A 20,968-nucleotide genomic window follows, 5' to 3' on the forward strand; every position below is an offset into this window, starting at 1 on the left:
TTTAAGTGGAATTAATTTACTCACATAGTATACAAATGTAAATAGCACACAAATACAATACACTATTAAAACAGTTACAGATTATATGCTGTTTGTGAAAAAATAAACGTGTGTAGCTGCCATTTCAGCGTTTCTGTCATAAACCTCTACCTTGGGTGCTTCATTTAGTTCAGAGCTAATTGTGTACTTACTATGGAGTTGATATTTGATAAGTGCAAAATAACAGCACATCTGATGTTAATACAAAACCTGGATCCAAAAAGCATGGGATGGAGCAGATTTAACTTGACTTCCTAATACTGATTTGTTCATCCAGTTCAAGTGGAAAGACTTTTAGACATTCACACTATATGTAATGCATTTTTATTTTTTTTTATTTTACCTTTATTTAACTAGGCAAGTCAGTTCAGAACAAATTCTTATTTTCAATGACGGCCTAGGAACAGTGGGTTAACTGCCTTGTTCAGGGGCAGAACAACAGATTTGTACCTTTTCAGCTCGGGGATTCAATCTTGCAACCTTACGGTTACTGGCCCAACGCTCTACCCACTAGGTTCCCTGCCGCCCTGCCGCATAAGCATGGATATGTGTTTGAAAGAACTGATCTGTTAAAATCCATAACAACGTTTAGAAGTTAATAATAACACCAAATTATCAGATAATTGCACAGTGTAAGTAAACACAAAGCCCTTCTATTGTGATAAATAATAGCTGAGAAAAATCTGATGGTGTCAAAGATAATGTATAATGTTCTGTCAACAGAACATGCCACACATTCTGTATAAAGTATTATTGTAAGGGCTGCAATCATTCGTTTAGCCACTTTTCAAGGCACATTATATAGGTCCAATCTGATATTTTGAAAGGGAGGAATGGAAAAATATGTGACATGACTATTGAAAATGCTTGTCTTGCATGGTGTATGGTTTTCCTGTCTCACAACCTGTACTTTCGAACATCATAATTGACTCAACAGCAACACCAGTGCTCTGGTAGAGGGAAGAGGAAGGGAAATGATTTCTTCTGACCTCCATAGTGATTATGCCTCAATAGCCAAGCAGACCAAGAGAGGTCTATGGTGTCTGAAGACTTATTTCTCCTTCACGTTGATGTCAGCAACACCATGGACCTGTGTGAGCTGTTTACAGTCCAGTGAAGCCAACAGTTTCCTGGGTCCAGGCAGGGTGGGGACAAAGACCTCCGTCTGAACCACAGTGGAGCGACTGGCCACGTCACTGAGAGATATGATAGAGATACTCAGTACTGCGCTTGTTCATAACATGAAGGAAGATTGACTACATGCACCACAGATTGACAGTGAGTATAGTGTCATACAGAAATTCCAAAAATTCCAATTTGAATTCAATTCCTTCAGGCTTCAGACAGTCTAGCTATACTGGAAATATAGGAGTACAGCTTGAAATGATTCAAAACAAATCCTACAGTAAATTTGTTGAAACTACGTCCATTAATTCCCTTAACTGGGAAATGTAAATATATAGAATTCCAATTCAATTACATTCCAAAGATTAAATGTTTTACAATTCCAATTAAATTCCAATTAAAAAAGTTAAAACAGTATAATTCCAATTCAATTCCAATTCCACAATTTCAAGTGTTATTCAGTGTAAATTCTCCACTTCATGAGTGAATTCAAGAATTGAATTCGAATTTCAAATGAAATTGGATTTGACCCCAACCCTGGTTACAGGACATTTGTGTATGCCCATGTGATGAATTGAGTGACAAAGAGATATGGCAAGCAGAATGTATGCGAACATAGTTTCTCACCCAACAGTGATCTGTCGAACACTCTGCAGGCCCAGCCCCTCTACACGGAACACCACTCCCTTCAGCGTGCATGGCAGAGGGTTGGTGAAGGAGATCTCAGCCGCCATCTTTTTCCCCACCACAGCCTCCCCTACTGGCTAGGAGGGAAAAGTATATGGAAACCTTATCATTATAGAACATCTCTGGATTATGTTGTCAACAGACAATATTCAGATGGACAGACAGACACACATATAGATGCTGTGGATGATATTTATGGAGATATGAATTCATTCTGTTTAAGCTTACCTTAATGATGAGGTCAGGGGTGCGGAGGCGGAAGCTGAACTGAGTTGCCAGAACCTGCTGTGTCTCATTGACCCTGCCCGACAGGGTCAGCATCAGAGCAGCCTGGTCCACAAGCTGGTCCTTGTAGTTCTGGTACTGAAGGATCCACTCCAGGTTCTTCACTGTTAGGAGAGGGAGGCAGGACTAGGGTGAGAAAAACCTGGACATGCAATGAATAACACTGTCTGACTGAACATCCCTGATATACGTAACACAAGACATTTCCCAGTGGCTCACCTTCATTGGGTAGCAGCTCCACAGGAATTTGGTCCTTCTTGACAGTAGCCTTGACCACACCAGTGTAGTACATGACTGCCACCTGGCTGTGGAGGTTGATGGTGCGTGGTAGAGAACTAGCGTTGCGCATTACAATGGTCAGTTCTGCATCTCCCCCCATGCGTGGCCCCTCCCCATCCATGGTCACCTCTATGGATACATCCTGAGCGATGGGAGAGGAGTAGGCATTTGGTTTGGAGCCATAGCGACTTGCAGTCTCCACAGCGATGCGCTCCTCCTCTGTGCCTGGAGAGAATAACAATAAGAAAAAATAAAATAGATATTAACCTCTGGGTTCTTATACAGGAGACTGCTTGTATAGGTATGGCAATGAAACTATGATATGCAATGCTACCCAGTGTTTGTTAATGTTTGCACAGCTATGTGAAGCTACCTTCTGGGTGCTTGTAAAGGTCTGTGATGTCATTGCGTTCATCGGAGCCCACAGCCTTGGTGCTGATACAGTGGCCCACTGCGTTTTTCTCACTGTGGATCTGGGTGAAGGTGCCATCCAGGTTCCTCTGCCAGTAGATCTTATCACTGTTCACCTACAGTACAGGTACAGCAGAGGGAGAGAGATAGAGATGGTTGAGATGGAGGACATCTGAGACTAGGGGCAAGTGAGGTCATCACTGCGTCTGAGAGAAAGGAAGGGAGAAGACACACTAGAGACCCACCTCGGCAAAGACGAATGGTGAGTCATGTTTCAGGAATACTTGTCCGTTACGGATGGCATTGACGGAGGCGGGGCCACATCGATATGTGCCCTGACTGGTCTCCTGGGGGGTGGAGTCTACTACCTGCCAGCCGCCATAGCCAGGTGGCAAGTCTGGACGAGCCATCCAACAGTCGTTCCACACATGGAAGTTCCTAAATCAGGAATGGGTTATAACTTAGATGTAATCTAGTAAATCTACATTGTATTTACATAAGTGGTGTGTGATGACATGACTAAGATGATGTAGTACTGAATGATACCATGAGTCAGAGAGTATGATTATATTCTACTCACCAGATGGAGTCAGAGTTGAGGTGATCTATAGACTCCAACTTCTCATCTAAATACACGTCTGTTGTCAAGGAGACATCTGTGTCGTGGGCGGAGTTGAAGTTGGACACACTACGGGAGGGAATGCCCAAACACCTCAACACTGGAAGAGATTGGAGGGTGAGAGGTTAGGGGTCAATGCATAGCATCATAGCAATCAAGTTTCCCTCAGATAAGTCATTTGATTTATCCAAAGACATACAAACACACCTGTGGTGGTGACCCCAGAGAAGACCCAGCACTGGCCATATCTGACCGGTGCGCCTCCGTCCTTATGGTACTTATTCAGGATGTCCACACTGCCACTCCAGGATGTAGGGGAAGTCCCGCCCACATAGTTCCCTGACCAGTTCCCCTCCAGGATCCCACAGTCATCTGGGGAGTTGATCTGGGATAAAGGAGAGTACGAGTTCACTTTGGATTCAGTTTAGAGTTGGAATAATGAGGTCCCAGTTTGGTTGGACATTGGTTGGACTTAGAGGGGAGGTTAGAGGTGATATTGTGAAGTTTTAAAATATAGGCCCTGTGTTTGCGAGGAGGACTCACCATGGCTGAAATGACTCGTACCACGTTGACAGAGTCTCCCCAGCCTGAGGGGGGGGTCGCACTCTTCTCCAAAGCATAAAGACAGGCATCCAGGATCCCCTTGTCAAACTGAGAAATAGAGAGGGAGAGATGGAAGGAGAGAGAGAAGCAGGGGCAATGATAGAAAGATGTTAGTTAGGTCTGTCCTACTCAGAACATTTCCCCATCAACTGACTTACAATCTTCATGTTCCTTCACCTGTCCATAGTTCCACGTTCTTGAACCAATCTGGTTCTCTGTGCCGTAGTAGAGCCTTCCAACATCATTCAGGATATACTCGTTCTTCTCATCGCCATCGTCCATGTACACTGTGTCATCTGACGGACAGGGAGAGAGAGGTTGTATCCATTTGTTCAAAAGGAAAACAATTCCATTGTGTGATGTCATCAGCCTGAAATGAGGGTGAAAACTATGGAGAGTCTCTGAGCTTACACTGTTAGAAAATAAACGGTGCTATCTAGAATCTAAAAAGGTTCTTCGGCTGTCCTCATAGGAGAACCCTTTGATGAAACCTTTTTAGTTCCAGGTAGAACCCTTTTGAGGTCCATGTAGAATAATTTCGACAGAGGGATCTACCCTTTTGGAACCCTTTTTTCTAAGAGTGTAGGGTTGGCTGAGGACAGGGACAAGCTCTCTTTGTATTAACTAATTTACTTCTTCCTTGTTTGTCTCCTTCTCCCTCTCTCTCTCCCTCTCCCTCTCTCTCTCTCACACACACAAAGGCAACCTGCCTAAATGACTACAGACCCATAGCACTCACGTCCGTAGCCATGAAGTGCTTTGAAAGGTTGGTAATGGCTCACATCAACACCATTATCCCAGAAACCCTAGACTCAATCCAATTTGCATACCGCCCAAACAGATCCACAGATGATGCCATCTCTATTGCACTCCACACTGCCCTTTCCCATCCTGGGACTAAACACCTCTCTCTGCAACTGGATCCTGGACTTTCTGACAGACCGCCCCCAGGTGGTAAGGGTAGGTAGCAACCCATCTGCCACGCTGATCCTCAACACTGGAGCTCCCCAGGGGTGCGTGCTCAGTCCTCTCCTGTACTCCCTTTTCACCCATGACTACATGGCCAGGCACGACTCCAACACCATCATTAAGTTTGCAGACGAAACAACAGTGGTAGGCCTGATCACCGCCAACGACGAGACAGTCTATAGGGAGGAGGTCAGAGACCTGGCCGGGGGTGGTGCCAGAATAACAACCTATCCCTCAACGTAGCCAAGACTAAGGAGATGATTGTGGACTACAGGAAAAGGAGGACCGAGCATGCCCCCATTCTCATGGACGGGGCTGTAGTGGAGCAGGTTGAGAGCTTCAAGTTCCTTGGTGTCCACATCAACGACAAACTAGAATGGTCCAAACACACAAGTCAGGGCACGACAAAGCCTATTCCCCCTCAGGAAACTAAAAAGATTTTGCATGGGTCCTGAGATCCTCAAAAGGTTCTACAGCTGCACCATTGAGAGCTGGTTGCATTGGTTGCATTGCTGCCTGGTACGGAAATTGCTTGGCCTCTGACTGCAAGGCACTACAGAGGGTAGTGCGTACGGCCCAGTACATCACTGGGGCTAAGCTGCCTGCCATCCAGGACCTCTACACCAGGCGGTGTCAGAGGAAGGTCCTAAAGATTGTCAAAGACCCCAGCCACCCCAGTCATAGACGGTTCCATCTACTACCACATAGCAAGCAAGCGGTACCGGAGTGCCAATTCTAGGACAAAAAGGCTTCTCAACAGTTTTACCCCCAATCCATAAGACTCCTGAACAGGTAATCAAATGGCTACCCGGACTATTCACATTGTGTGCCTCCCCCCAACACCCCAAACCCTATTTTACGCTGCTGCTACTCTCTGTTTATCATATATGCATAGTCACTTTAACTATACATTCATGTACATACTACCTCAATTGGGCCGACCAACCAGTGCTCCCTCACATTGGCTAACCTGGCTATCTGCACTGACCCACCACCCGCCAATGCCTCTTTTAACCATATCTACATGTACATACTACCTCAATCAGCCTGACTAACCGGTGTCTGTATGTAGCCTCGCTACTTTTATAGCCTCGCTACTGTATATAGCCTGTCTTTTTACTGTTGTTTTATTTCTTTACTTACCTATTGTTCACCTAATACCTTTTTTGCACTATTAGTTACAGCCTGTAAGTAAGCATTTCACTGTATTGATTTGATCAATTCAATTCAATTAAATGGGCTTTATTGGCATGGGAAACATATGTTAACATTGCCAAAGCAAGGTAGATAATATACAAAAGTGAAATAAACAATAAAATGAACAGTAAACATTACACTCACCGAAGTTCCAAAAGAACAAAGACATTACAAATGCCAGGTCTGCCTACGGCGGCCTTCCTCAATTTTATTTTATATTTTACCTTTTACCTTTATTTAACTAGGCAAGTCAGTAGGTAGCACACGGGAGGACATTTTTGTATTTTTCTCTCTCTCTCTCTCTCTCTCTCTCTCTCTCTCTCTCTCTCTCTCTCTCTCTCTCTCTCTCTTTCCCTCCCTCCCTCCCTCTCTCTTTCTCTCTCTCTCTCTCACCTTTACACCAGGGGTTAAACAGCATGCAGATGTCATTCCCAGGGTCATGTGTAGATGTGGCCTCCCCCTTTGGGCTTTGCGTTGCCACGGTGAGCTGGTATCGGCCAATCACGGCTGTGGGCGGGGAGTTGATGGACAGCTTGAGCCTCTTGCCGTCCCGTTGCACAATCTTGGCCTCCCAACGGTCATCCTCCAGCTCCTCAACCAATGGGATGATGACATGGGTGCCCTTTGCCACTGTAGGCAAGGGTCCTATCCCAGACAGACACAAACAAATATTATTCAGTATCATTGAATAAAATATGTTGAAATTATGTCGTGCAATTTCTCTTACTCCTATTTTAGCTGAATGTTTAATTTATTGCTGTCATGAAAAAAATAACATGAAGTTGGTTTGTTGGCAACACCGACAAAAACAGTCATTTCATTTGGTAATAAAACACACGTGTTGATTTATAATCTGTAGTTAGTTATTAACGGCATCAAGAAATTGCTTCCTAAAAGAGTTCTATGTCAGATTGGTGACTGCACCCAAGGTGTTAACAGGGTGTGCTTGAGAAAACAAGCAGAGCAACATTCTCATCCTCAAACACACACACACACACACACACGCATCTACAATCCAACCGCAGTACACTCATTCTGCAGATCTATACAGTATCTGTCCTAAATGTTGATTTGCTGCTTGTCTATTAATACACATCTCTCATTCAGTACACACTCATATTCAATTAATCTCTAAGATAAATATTACAATCTAGAAGCTGAAAGTGCATGGTGAAATTAGTTGGTGGGTTGGTTGGTGGCGAAGCTGTTTATGGTAGGAATGAATTATCAGTGGAAAGAGGGGATTTTGCAGGACTGTGAGAGAGGCAGGCTCCTGTTAAACACTGGAGGCTTGCCACAAACCACATGCATGACTCCAGTTACCATGGTGATAATCACCAAAACATGGTGCAGGCACAGGGCCGTTCCAAGACACAAGCGCACACTGACACACAAGCTCATGCCAATAAACAAAAACACACAACCAACTAGTTACTCTGTCAGTTCCCATGATTGGTTATAAAGGGCTTACTGTTATCATGCGCACTTGTTAGCCCTAGGGCTTCCCATCAGGGGAACTAGGGAGGACATTTTTGAGTCATTGTAACCCTTCATGATTCAGCAGAATGTCTCACTGACCTGTCCTAAGCTCCAGGTGGAGTCTGTCCGTGTTGGAATTGTAAGGTCGTGAGAGGTCAAGCCACATCATGAAGATCTGACCCCTGCGGATGATGAGGCCATCACCGTAGTAACGGTCTGTGTGATGCTCCATGCGGTTCTGACCTTTATTTTTTTTCATCAGGTCTATGGACCGCACAATCAACAACAGCTCTGAGACAACAGGAAGAGAGGGAAGTTCATATTAAAGTCAACCCTTTGTCACAAATGTCACAATGTCTTGCGTAGTAACAATGAAATACAATGCTCAAATTTTGCTGTCTTGAAATTAAATCTAAAAAGGGATTAAATTTGTTTTTTCTTACAGATCTACACAACCTACTCCAATTTCTTTAAGTGAAAGAAAATTATCTAAAATGTTCCAAATGAATAATACATGTAAAAAAATATCAAGTTGTTATGATTGTATATGTTTTCACAGCCCAGAGTTAATACACTGAACAAAAATATCAATGCAACATGCAACTATTTAAAAGATTTTACTGAGTTACAGTTTATTTAAGGAAAGCAGTCAATTTAAATAAATTCATTTGGCCATAACATGTGAATTTCACGACTGGGAATACAGATATGCATCTGTTGGTCACAGATAGCTTAAAAAAATATAGGGGCATGGATCAGAAAACCAGTCAGTATCTGGTGTGACCATTTGCCTCAGGCAGTGTGGCACATCTCCTTCGCATAGAGTTGATCAGGCTGTTGATTGTGGCCTGTGGAATGGTGTCCAACTCCTCTTCAATGGCTGTGCAAAGTTGCTGGGAACTCAGTGGGAACTTGAACACGCTGCTGTGCACGTCAATCCAGAACATCCCAAACATGCCTGGTGACTCTACAGGCCATGGAAGAACTGAGACATTTTCAGCATCCAGGAATTGTGTACAGATCCTTGCGACATGGGGCCGTGCATTATCATGCTGAAACATGGGGTGATAGTGGAGGATGAATGGGATGACAATGACCTTTATGGTCGGTCTGGTCATAGTATCTCTGTGCATTCAAATTGCCATCGATAAACTGCAATCGTGTTCGTTGTCCGTAGCTTATTCCTGCCCATACCATAACCCCACCGCTACTTTGGGGCACTCTGTTCACAATGTTGACATCAGCAAACCGCTCGCCCACATGATGCCATACAGGCTGTCTGCCATCTGCCCGGTACAATTGAAACCGGAATAAATCTGTAAAGAACACACTTCACCAGCGTGCCACTGGCCATAGAAGGTGAGAATTTGCCTACTGAAGTCGGTTACGACGCCGAACTGCAGTCAGGTCAAGACCCCGATGAGGACAACGAGCACGCAGATGAGCTTTCCTGAGACGGTTTCTGACAGTTTGTGCAACAATTCTTCGGTTCTGCAAACCCACAGTTTCATCAGCTGTCCTGGTGGCTCATCTCAGACCATCCCGCAGGTGAAGAAGACAGATTTGGGGGTCCTGGGCTAGCTTGGTTAAATGTGGTCTGCGGTTGTGAGGCCGGTTGTACACACTGCCAGATTCTCTAAAACGACGTTGGAGGCGGATTATGGTAGAGAAATTAATATTGAATTCTCTGGAAAAATCTCTGGTGAACATTCCTGCAGTCAGCATGACAATTACACGCTCCCTCAAAACTTGAGACATCTGTGGCATTGTGTTGTGTGTATAGAAAATGTCTGGGATCTTTTATTTCAAGATTCTGCCAACTTTGCACAGCTGTTAGGTCAACATTGTGGGAGCCTTGATTACAAAATTATGTTATATTTATGCACCAAATGGTTGTTTTATGAAATAGAGTAAGGTTCTTAGAACTCTCTCTCTCCCTTTCTGAGTTAACTGAGAGGAATATTTTGCAGCTTGGGCTGGCAACTGATTAAGTGATGGCTTGGTGATAAAATACCTACAGCTGGCATTCCATAGATCAGATGCAGTATTCCTAATTATCCTGGCATCTGGGAGACAACACCAGAGGCAGATGACCAGAGTATGAACCCAAAGTGACTTATGGTGCCCCCCAATCTATATGGGAGGGGTGGAACCAAGCATTCTTGGTATCAGTTATGTAAACTGATCATTGCCTGTAAAGGGTAGGCTCTCGGGCTCAACAGTCAAGACTTTTGGGTCGACGGTTTCATTATTTCAATAATTAATCGATATTGAATAAAGATGATTGTTTGAAGAAATGACAAAGTCTCTCTCATTTGAATACAATATTCAAATATACAACATATATCCATTGTCTTTGTCACAATTGCTCAAGCCCAGTAAATTTGGTTGAGAATAATTCAAGGACATCAATATTCAAACTGTGTCTCTGATTTTCAAGCTAATTTAAGTCAGGAATGAGGCTGGACCACTCAGGGACACTCAACAACTCTTGGAAAGTCATTCTGGTGTGTCGTTGGCATTAAAATGTGAGTAATTGTACCACTGAAAAAGAAAACTCTATCCCAGGGTTAGGTTTTCAGTAGACTGTGGTTAGTTTTCCTCTAACTTTTTACCTGGGCTTATCTCCTTTCATATTTACTTTTGATCCTGAAAAACTTCCCAGTCCCTGCCGGTGACAAGCATACCCATAACATGATGGTGCCACCACAATACTTGAAAATACAGAGGTTTTTACTTTGTGTTGGGTTGCATTGAATTTGATCCAAACCTGTATTGTTTTATTTAGGCCAAAAGCAAATTTCTTTGCCCTGTTGTCTTGCAGTATTACTTAATGGCCTTGTTGCAAATAGAATAGAGTGGATTTTTTAACACAGGATTCCTTCTTTCACTTTGTCACACAGGCCAGTAATTTGAATCCTTACAGAAAAACCACATGATTTCACACATGGAAAATCACATGACCCCACATGAAATTTCACGTGAATTTCATTTTTGGAACAATTCACATGTGATTACATGTTTTCACATGTGTAGTTTCATGTTATCACATGTTGCTTTACATGTTGTCATATGCTATCATATTAACTAAGATCATAGATCACGTTTTCCATAAGGAGAGTGAATGCAATGTTGTTGATCCTCTGTATTTTTAATTAGTGTGGTGGCAGCATCATGTGATGGGCATGCTTGTCACCGGCAGGGACTGCAGAGTTTGTCAGCCCATGTCAAAAGTTACTGAAAACAAACCTCAGTCTACTGAAAACCTAACTCTGGGTAAGAGTTATATTTTTCAGCGGGACAATTACACAAATGTTAATAAGAGACAGGGTTTGAATATTGCTGCCCAACTATTTTTATGAGCTTGAGCAATTTTGACAAAACAATGGATATATGTTGCTCTATGAGTTGTGAAAGGTTGGTAGCATCTTATTAAAAATTACTCACAGCTGTAATGGCTGCCAAAGGTGCTTCCACCAAGTATTAACTCTGGGGTGTGAAGACATACGCAATCAATACATCTTCATTTTTTATGACTTTCACTTTGAAAATGTGGAGTAGCTTGTGTAGATAGGTAGGAAGGAAATCCAATTGAAGATTTAATTTATAAGGCAGCAAAATGTAAAGACTGCAAGGGGTGTGTAGACTTTCACTAGCGACTGTATGGTATTTTTAAAAGTGTAAATTACCTTCAAGGTTACTTCCATTAGTGACTGGCTTGTCACCATTCCCCGCAAGCTTGTCTGCATCATCGATCCCTGTGACAACCTTATCTGCGATGTCATCATCTTTGCTCGGTCTTTGACAGCAACAAGGACAGATCTTACGTAACCATTGTCGACACCCCCCTTCTTCTGTGTTCTTCTCTGGCTCCTCATCTTTCTCCCATCCCAGTGTGACTGATGGGAAGCGACCAACTGTAGACGTGTTTCTGACTGATGGTGTTTCCACAGGCATCCTGAGAATCAGAAGAAAACAGAGAGTGGCATGTATTGTTGTCACTTTGCGTGTGCTTAGAACTCTATCCTCAATCCAGATCCATCCAATAACCTTTTGAACAATTGTCATTATAATTGGCCAATGTGCATCACAAATCAAATGTAGTCCTCTCGCCTAATGAGTGAATTAAAGCTATGGTATACTCATCACTTGCATCAATATATTAATCGCATCAATATATTAATCCCCCTCCTAACTCTCCTATTATGTGTCCAGTCTCTCCCATAAACTCCTCTTCTTCTTCCACTCTCTTTTATCCAACTCCTTTTTATATCATTCCCCCCACCACACACACACGCACAATTGTCATACTTGAGTAAAAGTAAAGATACCTTAACAGAAAATTACTCAAGTAAAGTACATTATTTTCTATAGAAATGTAGTGAAGTAAAAGTAAAAGTTGTCAAAAATATAAATAGTAAATTACACATACCCCAAAACACTGTAGTACTTTACAATAGTACTTTTTTATTTCTGTACTTTACACCACTGGTAATAATTATTTTTAATCATTATTTAATCATCAGTTTTTATTTACTAACTATATTTTATCAATGTACCAATCAGGCTTCAGGAAGAAGCATAGCACAATTACAGCAGCCATGGAGGTTTTAAATGATAAAACTGAAGCCCTTGACAAAATACAGCACTGTGTCTCACTTTTATTGATCTCTCTAAGGCTTTTGATACAGTTGATCATGCTATACTAAGGCAGAGATTGTCGAGTGTAGGTCTTTCAGAGCATGCAGTTGCATGGTTTGCTAACTATCTGTCTGATAGAACTCTGTGCACTCAATTTGATGGGCTTATGTCTGTTAAATTGTCTGTCTTTAATGGTGTGCCCCAAGGCTCTGTACTTGGTCCTCTCTTATTCACTATTTATATAAATGATTTAGACAAAAATGTCCAAAGGAAGGAGGCTAGTATCAGCTACATTTATGCCTTTACTAGACTATGGGGATATTTTATATATGAATGCTTCCGCTCAGTGTTTGAGATCAATTGACACCCTTTACCATGGCACTTTGAGATTTATTTTAAACTGCAAAACACTTACGCACCACTGCACTTTGTATACCAGGGTTGGCTGGCCTTCTCTAGTCACTCGTAGGCTCAGGCACTGGTATACTTTTATTTACAAAGCCATTTTGGGTTTACTATCTTTTTATTTGGGCATTTTTATTGTTCAGAAATGTGGTGGGTACACTCTTCGTTCGCTGGACTTTGTCCTGCTAACTGTTCCAAATTAATTAGAATTTGGTAAAAGGGCTTTTATGTACTCTGCGCCATCGTCTTGGAACACCTTACAAAATACTTTTAAACTGGAAGAACTTGTCCCGATTGGTATTTTTAAATCACTGATGAATGATCTTGAGACTGATCCCCTGACCTATCAATGTTTTTAATTTGCTGTTTTTGATTTTGTTATACTCTTGTGAATTCTATGGTTTTTACTAGATTACTTGTAGTTTTTCATGTTGTTTGTCTGTAGTTTTTGTAATGACTTGGTGCTGCCTATCTTGGCCAGGACGCTCTTTAAAAAGAGATTTGAAATCTCAATGAGCCCTTCCTGGTTAAATAAAGGTTACATTTTAATTTTAATTTTGTAGATTGCTTTCCAGTAACTTATTTAGTCCTAAAAGAAGCCTTTCCCACAATCTATCTGCATTCCTGCTTCGCACAATCTATCTACATTCCTGACTGTTACTACACAGTGACAGAGCAGTCTCAATAAGGAAACACTGCAAGCTCTAATGTAGCCCTTTTTATCTCAATATCAAATCATTTCTGTGTAACAATTTACCCTTGCCTACAATTTCCGCGGCCGCGCTGAAATCTAATTGTCATAATACAGAAATCTCCATCAAATTCCATCTGTTTAAGATAGAGATATGTGTTTTTTCCATGGGCTGCGTGTCAATCCCGCTTCTACTGTATGGTGAAAGGTAGCAGAGCTCGTGCAATGTTTGTCAGACCATGAGACATCCCAAAAATCTGTCTTCTCAGGAAAACATCTGTAGCGTCCGAAAGGTTTGTTCTATAAACTACACTGAACTACACTGAACAAAAATATAAACGCAAGATGTAAAGTGTTGGTCCCATGTTTCATCAGCTGAAATAAAAGATCCCAGAATTTTTCCAGATCCACAAAAGCTTATTTCTCTCACATTTTGTGCACAAATTTGTTTACAGTGCCTTGCGAAAGTATTCGGCCCCCTTGAACTTTGCGACCTTTTGCCACATTTCAGGCTTCAAACATAAAGATATAAAACTGTATTTTTTTGTGAAGAATCAACAACAAGTGGGACACAATCATGAAGTGGAACGACATTTATTGGATATTTCAAACTTTTTTAACAAATCAAAAACTGAAAAATTGGGCGTGCAAAATTATTCAGCCCCCTTAAATTAATACTTTGTAGCGCCACCTTTTGCTGCGATTACAGCTGTAAGTCGCTTGGGGTATGTCTCTATCAGTTTTGCACATCGAGAGACTGAAATTTTTACCCATTCCTCCTTGCAAAACAGCTCGAGCTCAGTGAGGTTGGATGGAGAGCATTTGTGAACAGCAGTTTTCAGTTCTTTCCACAGATTCTCGATTGGATTCAGGTCTGGACTTTGACTTGGCCATTCTAACACCTGGATATGTTTATTTTTGAACCATTCCATTGTAGATTTTGCTTTATGTTTTGTATCATTGTCTTGTTGGAAGACAAATCTCCGTCCCAGTCTCAGGTCTTTTGCAGACTCCATCAGGTTTTCTTCCAGAATGGTCCTGTATTTGGCTCCATCCATCTTCCCATCAATTTTAACCATCTTCCCTGTCCCTGCTGAAGAAAAGCAGGCCCAAACCATGATGCTGCCACCACCATGTTTGACAGTGGGGATGGTGTGTCCAGTGTGATGAGCTGTGTTGCTTTTACGCCAAACATAACGTTTTGCATTGTTGCCAAAAAGTTCAATTTTGGTTTCATCTGACCAGAGCACCTTCTTCCACATGTTTGGTGTGTCTCCCAGGTGGCTTGTGGCAAACTTTAAACAACACTTTTTATGGATATCTTTAAGAAATGGCTTTCTTCTTGCCACTCTTCCATAAAGGCCAGATTGTGCAATATACGACTGATTGTTGTCCTATGGACAGAGTCTCCCACCTCAGCTGTAGATCTCTGCAGTTCATCCAGAGTGATCATGGGCCTCCTGGCTGCATCTCCGATCAGTCTTCTCCTTGTATGAGCTGAAAGTTTAGAGGGACGGCCAGGTCTTGGTAGATTTGCAGTGGTCTGATACTCCTTCCATTTCAATATTATCGCTTGCACAGTGTTCCTTGGGATGTTTAAAGCTTGGGAAATCTTTTTGTATCCAAATCCGGCTTTAAACTGCTTCACAACAGTATCTCGGACCTGCCTGGTGTGTTCCTTGTTCTTCATGATGCTCTCTGCGCTTTTAACGGACCTCTGAGACTATCACAGTGCAGGTGCATTTATACGGAGACTTGATTACACACAGGTGGATTGTATTTATCATCATTGGTCATTTACGTCAACATTGGATCATTCAGAGATCCTCACTGAACTTCTGGAGAGAGTTTGCTGCACTGAAAGTAAGGGGGCTGAATAATTTTGTACGCCCAATTTTTCAGTTTTTGATTTGTTAAAAAAGTTTGAAATATCCAATAAATGTCGTTCTACTTCATGATTGTGTCCCACTTGTTGTTGATTCTTCACAAAAAAAGACAGTTTTATATCTTTATGTTTGAAGCCTGAAATGTGGCAAAAGGTCGCAAAGTTCAAGGGGGCCGAATACTTTCGCAAGGCACTGTACATCCCTGTTAGTGAGCATTTATGATTTGCCAAGATAATCCATCTACCTGACAGGTGTCACATATCAAGAAGCTGATTAAACAGCATGATCATTACAAAGGTGCACCTTATGCTGGGGACAATTAAAGGCCACTTTAAAATGTGCAGTTTTGTCACAAAACACAATTACACAAATGTCTCAAGTTTTGAGGGGGAGTGCAATTCGAATGCTGACTGCAGAAATGTCCACCAGAGCTGTTGCCAGAGAATTGTTGCCTTCAATGTTGTTTTAGAGAAGACGTCCAACCGGCCTCACAACCACAGACCACGTGTAACCTCGCCAGCCCAGGACCTTCAGATCCGACTTCTTCACCTGCGGGATCGTCTGAAACCAGCCACCCGGACAGCTGATGAAACTGAGTATTTCTGTCTGTAATTAAGGCCTGGCTCCCCAGTGGGTCTTGCCCAGTCATGTGAAATTCTTAGATTAGGGCTGAATGAATTTATTTAAATTGACTGATTTCCTTATATGAACTGTAACTCAGTAAAATCATTGAAATTGTTGCATGTTGCATTTATATTTTTTGTTCAGTATATTATGGCCACTCTATTAAAAAATGGGACTCTCATGAATACGATGGTGTCGGTTTTGCTCTAGGACGGCCACAAGCCTCAAGACTCAACTGAAGGTCCCAGTACCAGTTTAAAAAAAATATAGAAATACATATAGAGGTAGTTTAGTCCTAAAATAAGGGGATAAGTGAATCTGTTATTCAATGTGTTTCTATTGGCTAATAGCAGTAATGCCAAATAGTTTCACTCCCCCCCAAAAAATAAGATACCTTAATAAGGGGTCTTAAAAATCTAAATCAAATAGCTAAATGATCTTTGGTATGACCATTTTAAAACACTTCCATATCTTAGATTAGATTAGACCCCCCCCCCCCCCCCCATTGTTTTTACTTAAAGTGGTCAAAAATTAACAAAAAAAAGCTTATTACAAAATATAAGTTTCCCAAGCAAGAATTTTGCTAGGACTGTCTGGTAGAGAAAAACTTAAAACTAGCTGTTATTGTCAGAGAGGTTTTAAACTCTTGATTATTGGTCTATTAACTAATGTCACCAGGCAAGCCAAAACTCCATCCCGCCAAAACAGGCTGAAATTTCAGGTGGTCTTTTCAAACAGCTCTTACACTAAAGGGAAATATAATAATTTTCACAATTTCACAGTATTATTACAACCTCATAGTGTAGAAATACACATAAAAAGCACAGGGCCTTTAAAGTCGCCTGACTACCTCATTACTTATGTACATGCCAATGAGGAGAATCAAAGAAGGGAGTGGAGAGATTGAGGCTAAATTATAGACAGAGAGAGAAAGGAATGTTTCTTCATCGTCAATGTTAAACCTTACACTTGTGACCTCAGACTTAAGAACAACCATGGGAGGGAGAGAGGGTGTAAAAACATTCCACTGACTGAGTTCAAGATAGAAATTGCGCAACTGCTGAGATATGTGAACAAGTGGAATAGTGGGATATGTTGTGAACAGTCTAACTAAAATTGGAAATGCCTAAATAGTGCAAATATAACTGGACACTTGCTGCCTACACATAAATATATGCACATACCGTACATTCACAAACACGATATGCATGCAATATATACACACACACACACACACACACACACACACACACACACACACACACACACACACACACACACACACACACACACACACACACACACACACACACACACATAAACCATCAGACACACGGACACACACTCATATACAGGTAATTGCCAAAATAAAGGAAACACCAACATAAAGTCTCTTAATAGTTGTTGGGCCACCATGAGCCAGAACAGCTTCAATGTGCCTTGACATGTGTCTGGAACTCTATTGGAGGGATGCGACACCATTCTTCCATGAGACATTTCATCGTTTAGTGTTATGTTGGTGGTGGAAAACGCTGTCTCAGGCCCACTCCAGAATCTCCCATAAGTGTTCAATTGGGTTGAGATCTGGTGACTTACGCGGCCATGGCATATGGTTTATAGCATTTTCATGCTCATCAAACCATATGTTTGCCAACATCTTAAACCAGGTCAGCTTTGAAATAATATGCTCTCCATCTTATCTGCCAGGGTTGAAAGTGCTGCAAGTGAATGTGAGCATGTTTCAGTAGCCTGTGGGTTAGGCATGGCTAGACTTTGACTGATACATAATGTACACTGTTGAAGCCTGTTTCTGATACTACTGTGTTAGAGCAGTCTTCCATGACCTGAACACCTTGCCTAGTATACTTGATTATGAGATGAGGGTTGAAATAGTCATACTGTATAGGTCAAGTAATGTAGGCTGGTGAGGTGTATCCGAGTGAGTGAACTCATAAGTGCTTGAATTATTTGTTTCTTTGTTATTACTTTTCTGATATAATACTGCAGAAACAGGCTTAACAAAGGAGGATGTAAATAGGGCAGGTCTCAAAATAACAGACCAATCCATTATAATGACATGCAGGCACGAAATCATACAACAAGGACACACAAAATAATCTAGTTTATTACCACACCCTATTATACATTTTTTCTTGGGTCCTTTTCCTTAGTCACACCCTTTCTGTTCTGTGAAAATCTGTCTGTCTATTATTTGAATTACAATGTTTTTCAATGTAGACAAATACATTTCTTATAACATTGCAGGTTTATTTTAACTGTTTAACTGTTTCACAGCTGTTACACTTTTACTGAATTATTATTATTATTAGTATTTGACACCCTTATTTTACCAGGTAAGTTGACTGAGAACACATTCTCATTTACAGCAACAACCTGGGGAATAGTTACAGGGGAAGGAAGAGGGATGAATGAGCTAATTGGAAGCTGGGGATGATTAGGTGGCCATGATGGTATGAGGCACCACCGATCGTCAGGACACCTGTTTAATGTCCCATCCGAAAGACAGCACCCTACACATGTCCCCAATCACTGCCCTGTTTCATTGGGATCTCCTTAGACCAGAGGAAAGATTGCCTTCTACTGGCCCTCCAACACCACTTCCAACAGCATCTGGTCTCCCATCCAGGGACCGACCAGGACCGACCCTGCTTAGCTTCAGCCAGCAGTAGAATGCAGGGTCACTAATTGATTGGCCAAACAAATTAGTTAATTTGTTACTTTGTCAGCGGCCAATTGGCTAATCCTGCCGGTTCACTCTGGGTTCTAAAAAAGTGTCCTAACTATCAACAGAAATGACGCCGCTGACGGAAGTGGAGTCACTGCTTAGTTCACGCAGCACTTCTTAATAAACAAAGGAATGTTTGGCGGGAAAGAGGGGCCAAGCACCGAGAGTTATGCCAATTTTCGCCATCTATATAGGAGGTGTGAATTGTAGGATATTATCATGTTCCATGTGCTCAGGTAGAAACCATAGTCTAGTTGATACATCAGGTATTATTATGTGGGTGAGTCAACTTCTTTGAAGGACATTGTTTTATATAATTTAATACATGTTACTGTGCTCCATTTCAGGTAAACTTTATTACAAGAAACAAAACATTTAATAATTTTGAGACTACAGGAAACAACGTCAGTCATGGCTACTTTGGTTGGCAACAGCCTTGGGCTATCGTAGTCTTGACTGTAGAAAAACAGGAATCTCTGAAGTTTTTGGGGGGTATCTTTACTATTTACTACTACTCCTTTACTATTTATATTTTTTGACAACTTTAACTTCACCACATTCCTAAATAAAATAATGCCGTTTTTACTCCATACATTTCCCCTGACATCCAAAAGCACTCATTAGATTTTGAATGCTTGGCAGGACAGGAAAATAGTCAAATTCATGCAATTATCAAGAAAACATCCCTGGTCATCCCTACTGCCTCTGATCAGGCGGACTCACGAATGCTTTGTTTGTAAATTACTGTATGTCTGAGTTTTGGAGAGTGCCATCAGTAAATGTACAAAAAACAAGAAAATTGTGCCATTTGATTTGCTTAAAATAAGGAATTTGAAATGATTTATACTTTTACTTTGATACTTAAGTAAATTTAAAACCAAATACTTTTAGGATTTTTTTAAATGTGCAAAAATTCCTAAAAACTTGTTTCGACTTTGTCATTATGGGGTGTTGTGTGTAGATTGCGGAGGAATTGTTATTTATTTAATCCATTTTAGAATAAGGCTGTAAAGTAACAAAATGTGGAAAAGGTCAAGGGGTCTGAATACTTTTCGAAGGCACTGTATGCATCTTATTATATTTCAAAATTTAAATTCTTATTCGCTAGTCTATACTTGTAATTTTGTAGGCCATATGTACTGCACCAGAATTGCAGGTTCTCCACCAGCTTTATCATGGTTTGAACGAGGTGTCTAATTCCAGTCCATATAATACAATATAATACAATGGAGTAATACAGTTCACAAAAGATTAGCATACTGGAGTTTGTTTCACTTGTTTACCCAAGAGAGCATATAGCTAGCTACATCTATGGGCTTTTATGTTTTTCTCTTTTGTGTAATGTGCAGTATATTATATATCATAGGCCTATATTGGATAACGGCACAATCATTTGTGCTTGGGCTCATTAAATGCCTTTAATGTAGGGCTCATAAAATGTATTTAATGTACGGCTCATCAGGCTCAGGTAGCATCAGGCTTGAATATTTGATCAAAACTCCAATCAAATCCAAACATAGGCCTATTTATATGCTTTATATGCTTTTGAATGACACTTCCAGGGTTAGCCTGGAGAAAAGTGATTTTTTTCTCGGGAAAAAAAAATCAACTGGAAAATATTCATCAATTAATTACATCAATTAATGAATCAAGATGTCAATTATAGGCATTTGTAGATATTCACTTACTTTGTAATCTATGTGTTGAGTTCTCCGATGGGTTAAAGTGTTTGTTGAATCACCTGGCAGCCCTTGTCTGACTGAACAGTCAGATAAGCAGGTTCAAAATAATATTGCCCTGGTATGCGGTGCGCGTCTTCTTTTCTTCACAGATTATGCGGTCTTCACGCTGTGTTCACGCTGTGAACTACTGTTAGTATGTCGTCTTTGAGAGACCTTTTAAACTAAAGATTGTGAGGCAGTAGACACACCCTCCTCCCCACCTCATAAGGGGAGGAAAAGTCATGTATCTTTACACACAGGGGATCAGTCATGAGACTGCTCACATGAATGCAGTAGTTGAACCAGTCAGGCTTCCATGCAGAAACTCCACCACTGTGCTGTCTAAACAAGTCAAGAAAAAGGATTCTAAACCTACAGTACACACACACACACACACACACACACACACGCACACACACGCACACACAAACCTAAGCATACATATGAGACATCTACTTGTGATGTCACTCTCACTCTCATGTGAGCCCCTTAGAGTGCCATTTCCCATAAATCTTGTGACTGCAAAGGGGAAAGTTGCCTCTGAGTAAGTTCAAACAAACC

At 41.3% G+C, this 20,968-nt stretch overlaps 1 protein-coding gene across 1 annotated transcript; it reads right to left on the reverse strand.

Moving 5' to 3' along the window:
• On the reverse strand, positions 1 to 20,751 carry LOC110521601 (protein-glutamine gamma-glutamyltransferase K). Its single transcript, XM_021599271.3, has 14 exons — positions 20,375 to 20,751; positions 11,383 to 11,651; positions 7,793 to 7,984; positions 6,608 to 6,859; positions 4,226 to 4,344; positions 3,989 to 4,096; positions 3,653 to 3,830; positions 3,407 to 3,545; positions 3,072 to 3,264; positions 2,789 to 2,942; positions 2,356 to 2,640; positions 2,080 to 2,240; positions 1,792 to 1,928; positions 1 to 1,235 (listed from the first exon to the last, which is right to left on the reverse strand). Exons 2-14 carry the CDS (start codon positions 11,648 to 11,650, stop codon positions 1,091 to 1,093), a joined length of 2,331 nt encoding a protein of 776 aa, XP_021454946.3. The 5' UTR covers position 11,651; positions 20,375 to 20,751; the 3' UTR covers positions 1 to 1,090.
• Positions 20,752 to 20,968: the final 217 nt, after the last annotated feature.

Source organism: Oncorhynchus mykiss, chromosome 4 (genome assembly GCF_057628025.1).
Source record: "Oncorhynchus mykiss isolate SJ-2025 chromosome 4, ASM5762802v1, whole genome shotgun sequence".
In the NCBI taxonomy this organism is placed as follows: domain Eukaryota; kingdom Metazoa; phylum Chordata; class Actinopteri; order Salmoniformes; family Salmonidae; genus Oncorhynchus; species Oncorhynchus mykiss.

What these genes read in the sequence shown, in the direction of transcription:
- LOC110521601 (XM_021599271.3), bottom strand. Translation starts at nt 11,650, where the DNA reads ATGCCTGTGGAAACACCATCAGTCAGAAACACGTCTACAGTTGGTCGC. An exon ending in GTTTAACCCCTGGTGTAAAG is followed by an intron (nt 4,345 to 6,607) that starts GTGAGAGAGAGA and finishes CCTGTCCGTCAG; the next exon opens with ATGACACAGTGTACATGGAC. An exon ending in CCTTTACAAGCACCCAGAAG is followed by an intron (nt 2,641 to 2,788) that starts GTAGCTTCACAT and finishes TATTCTCTCCAG; the next exon opens with GCACAGAGGAGGAGCGCATC.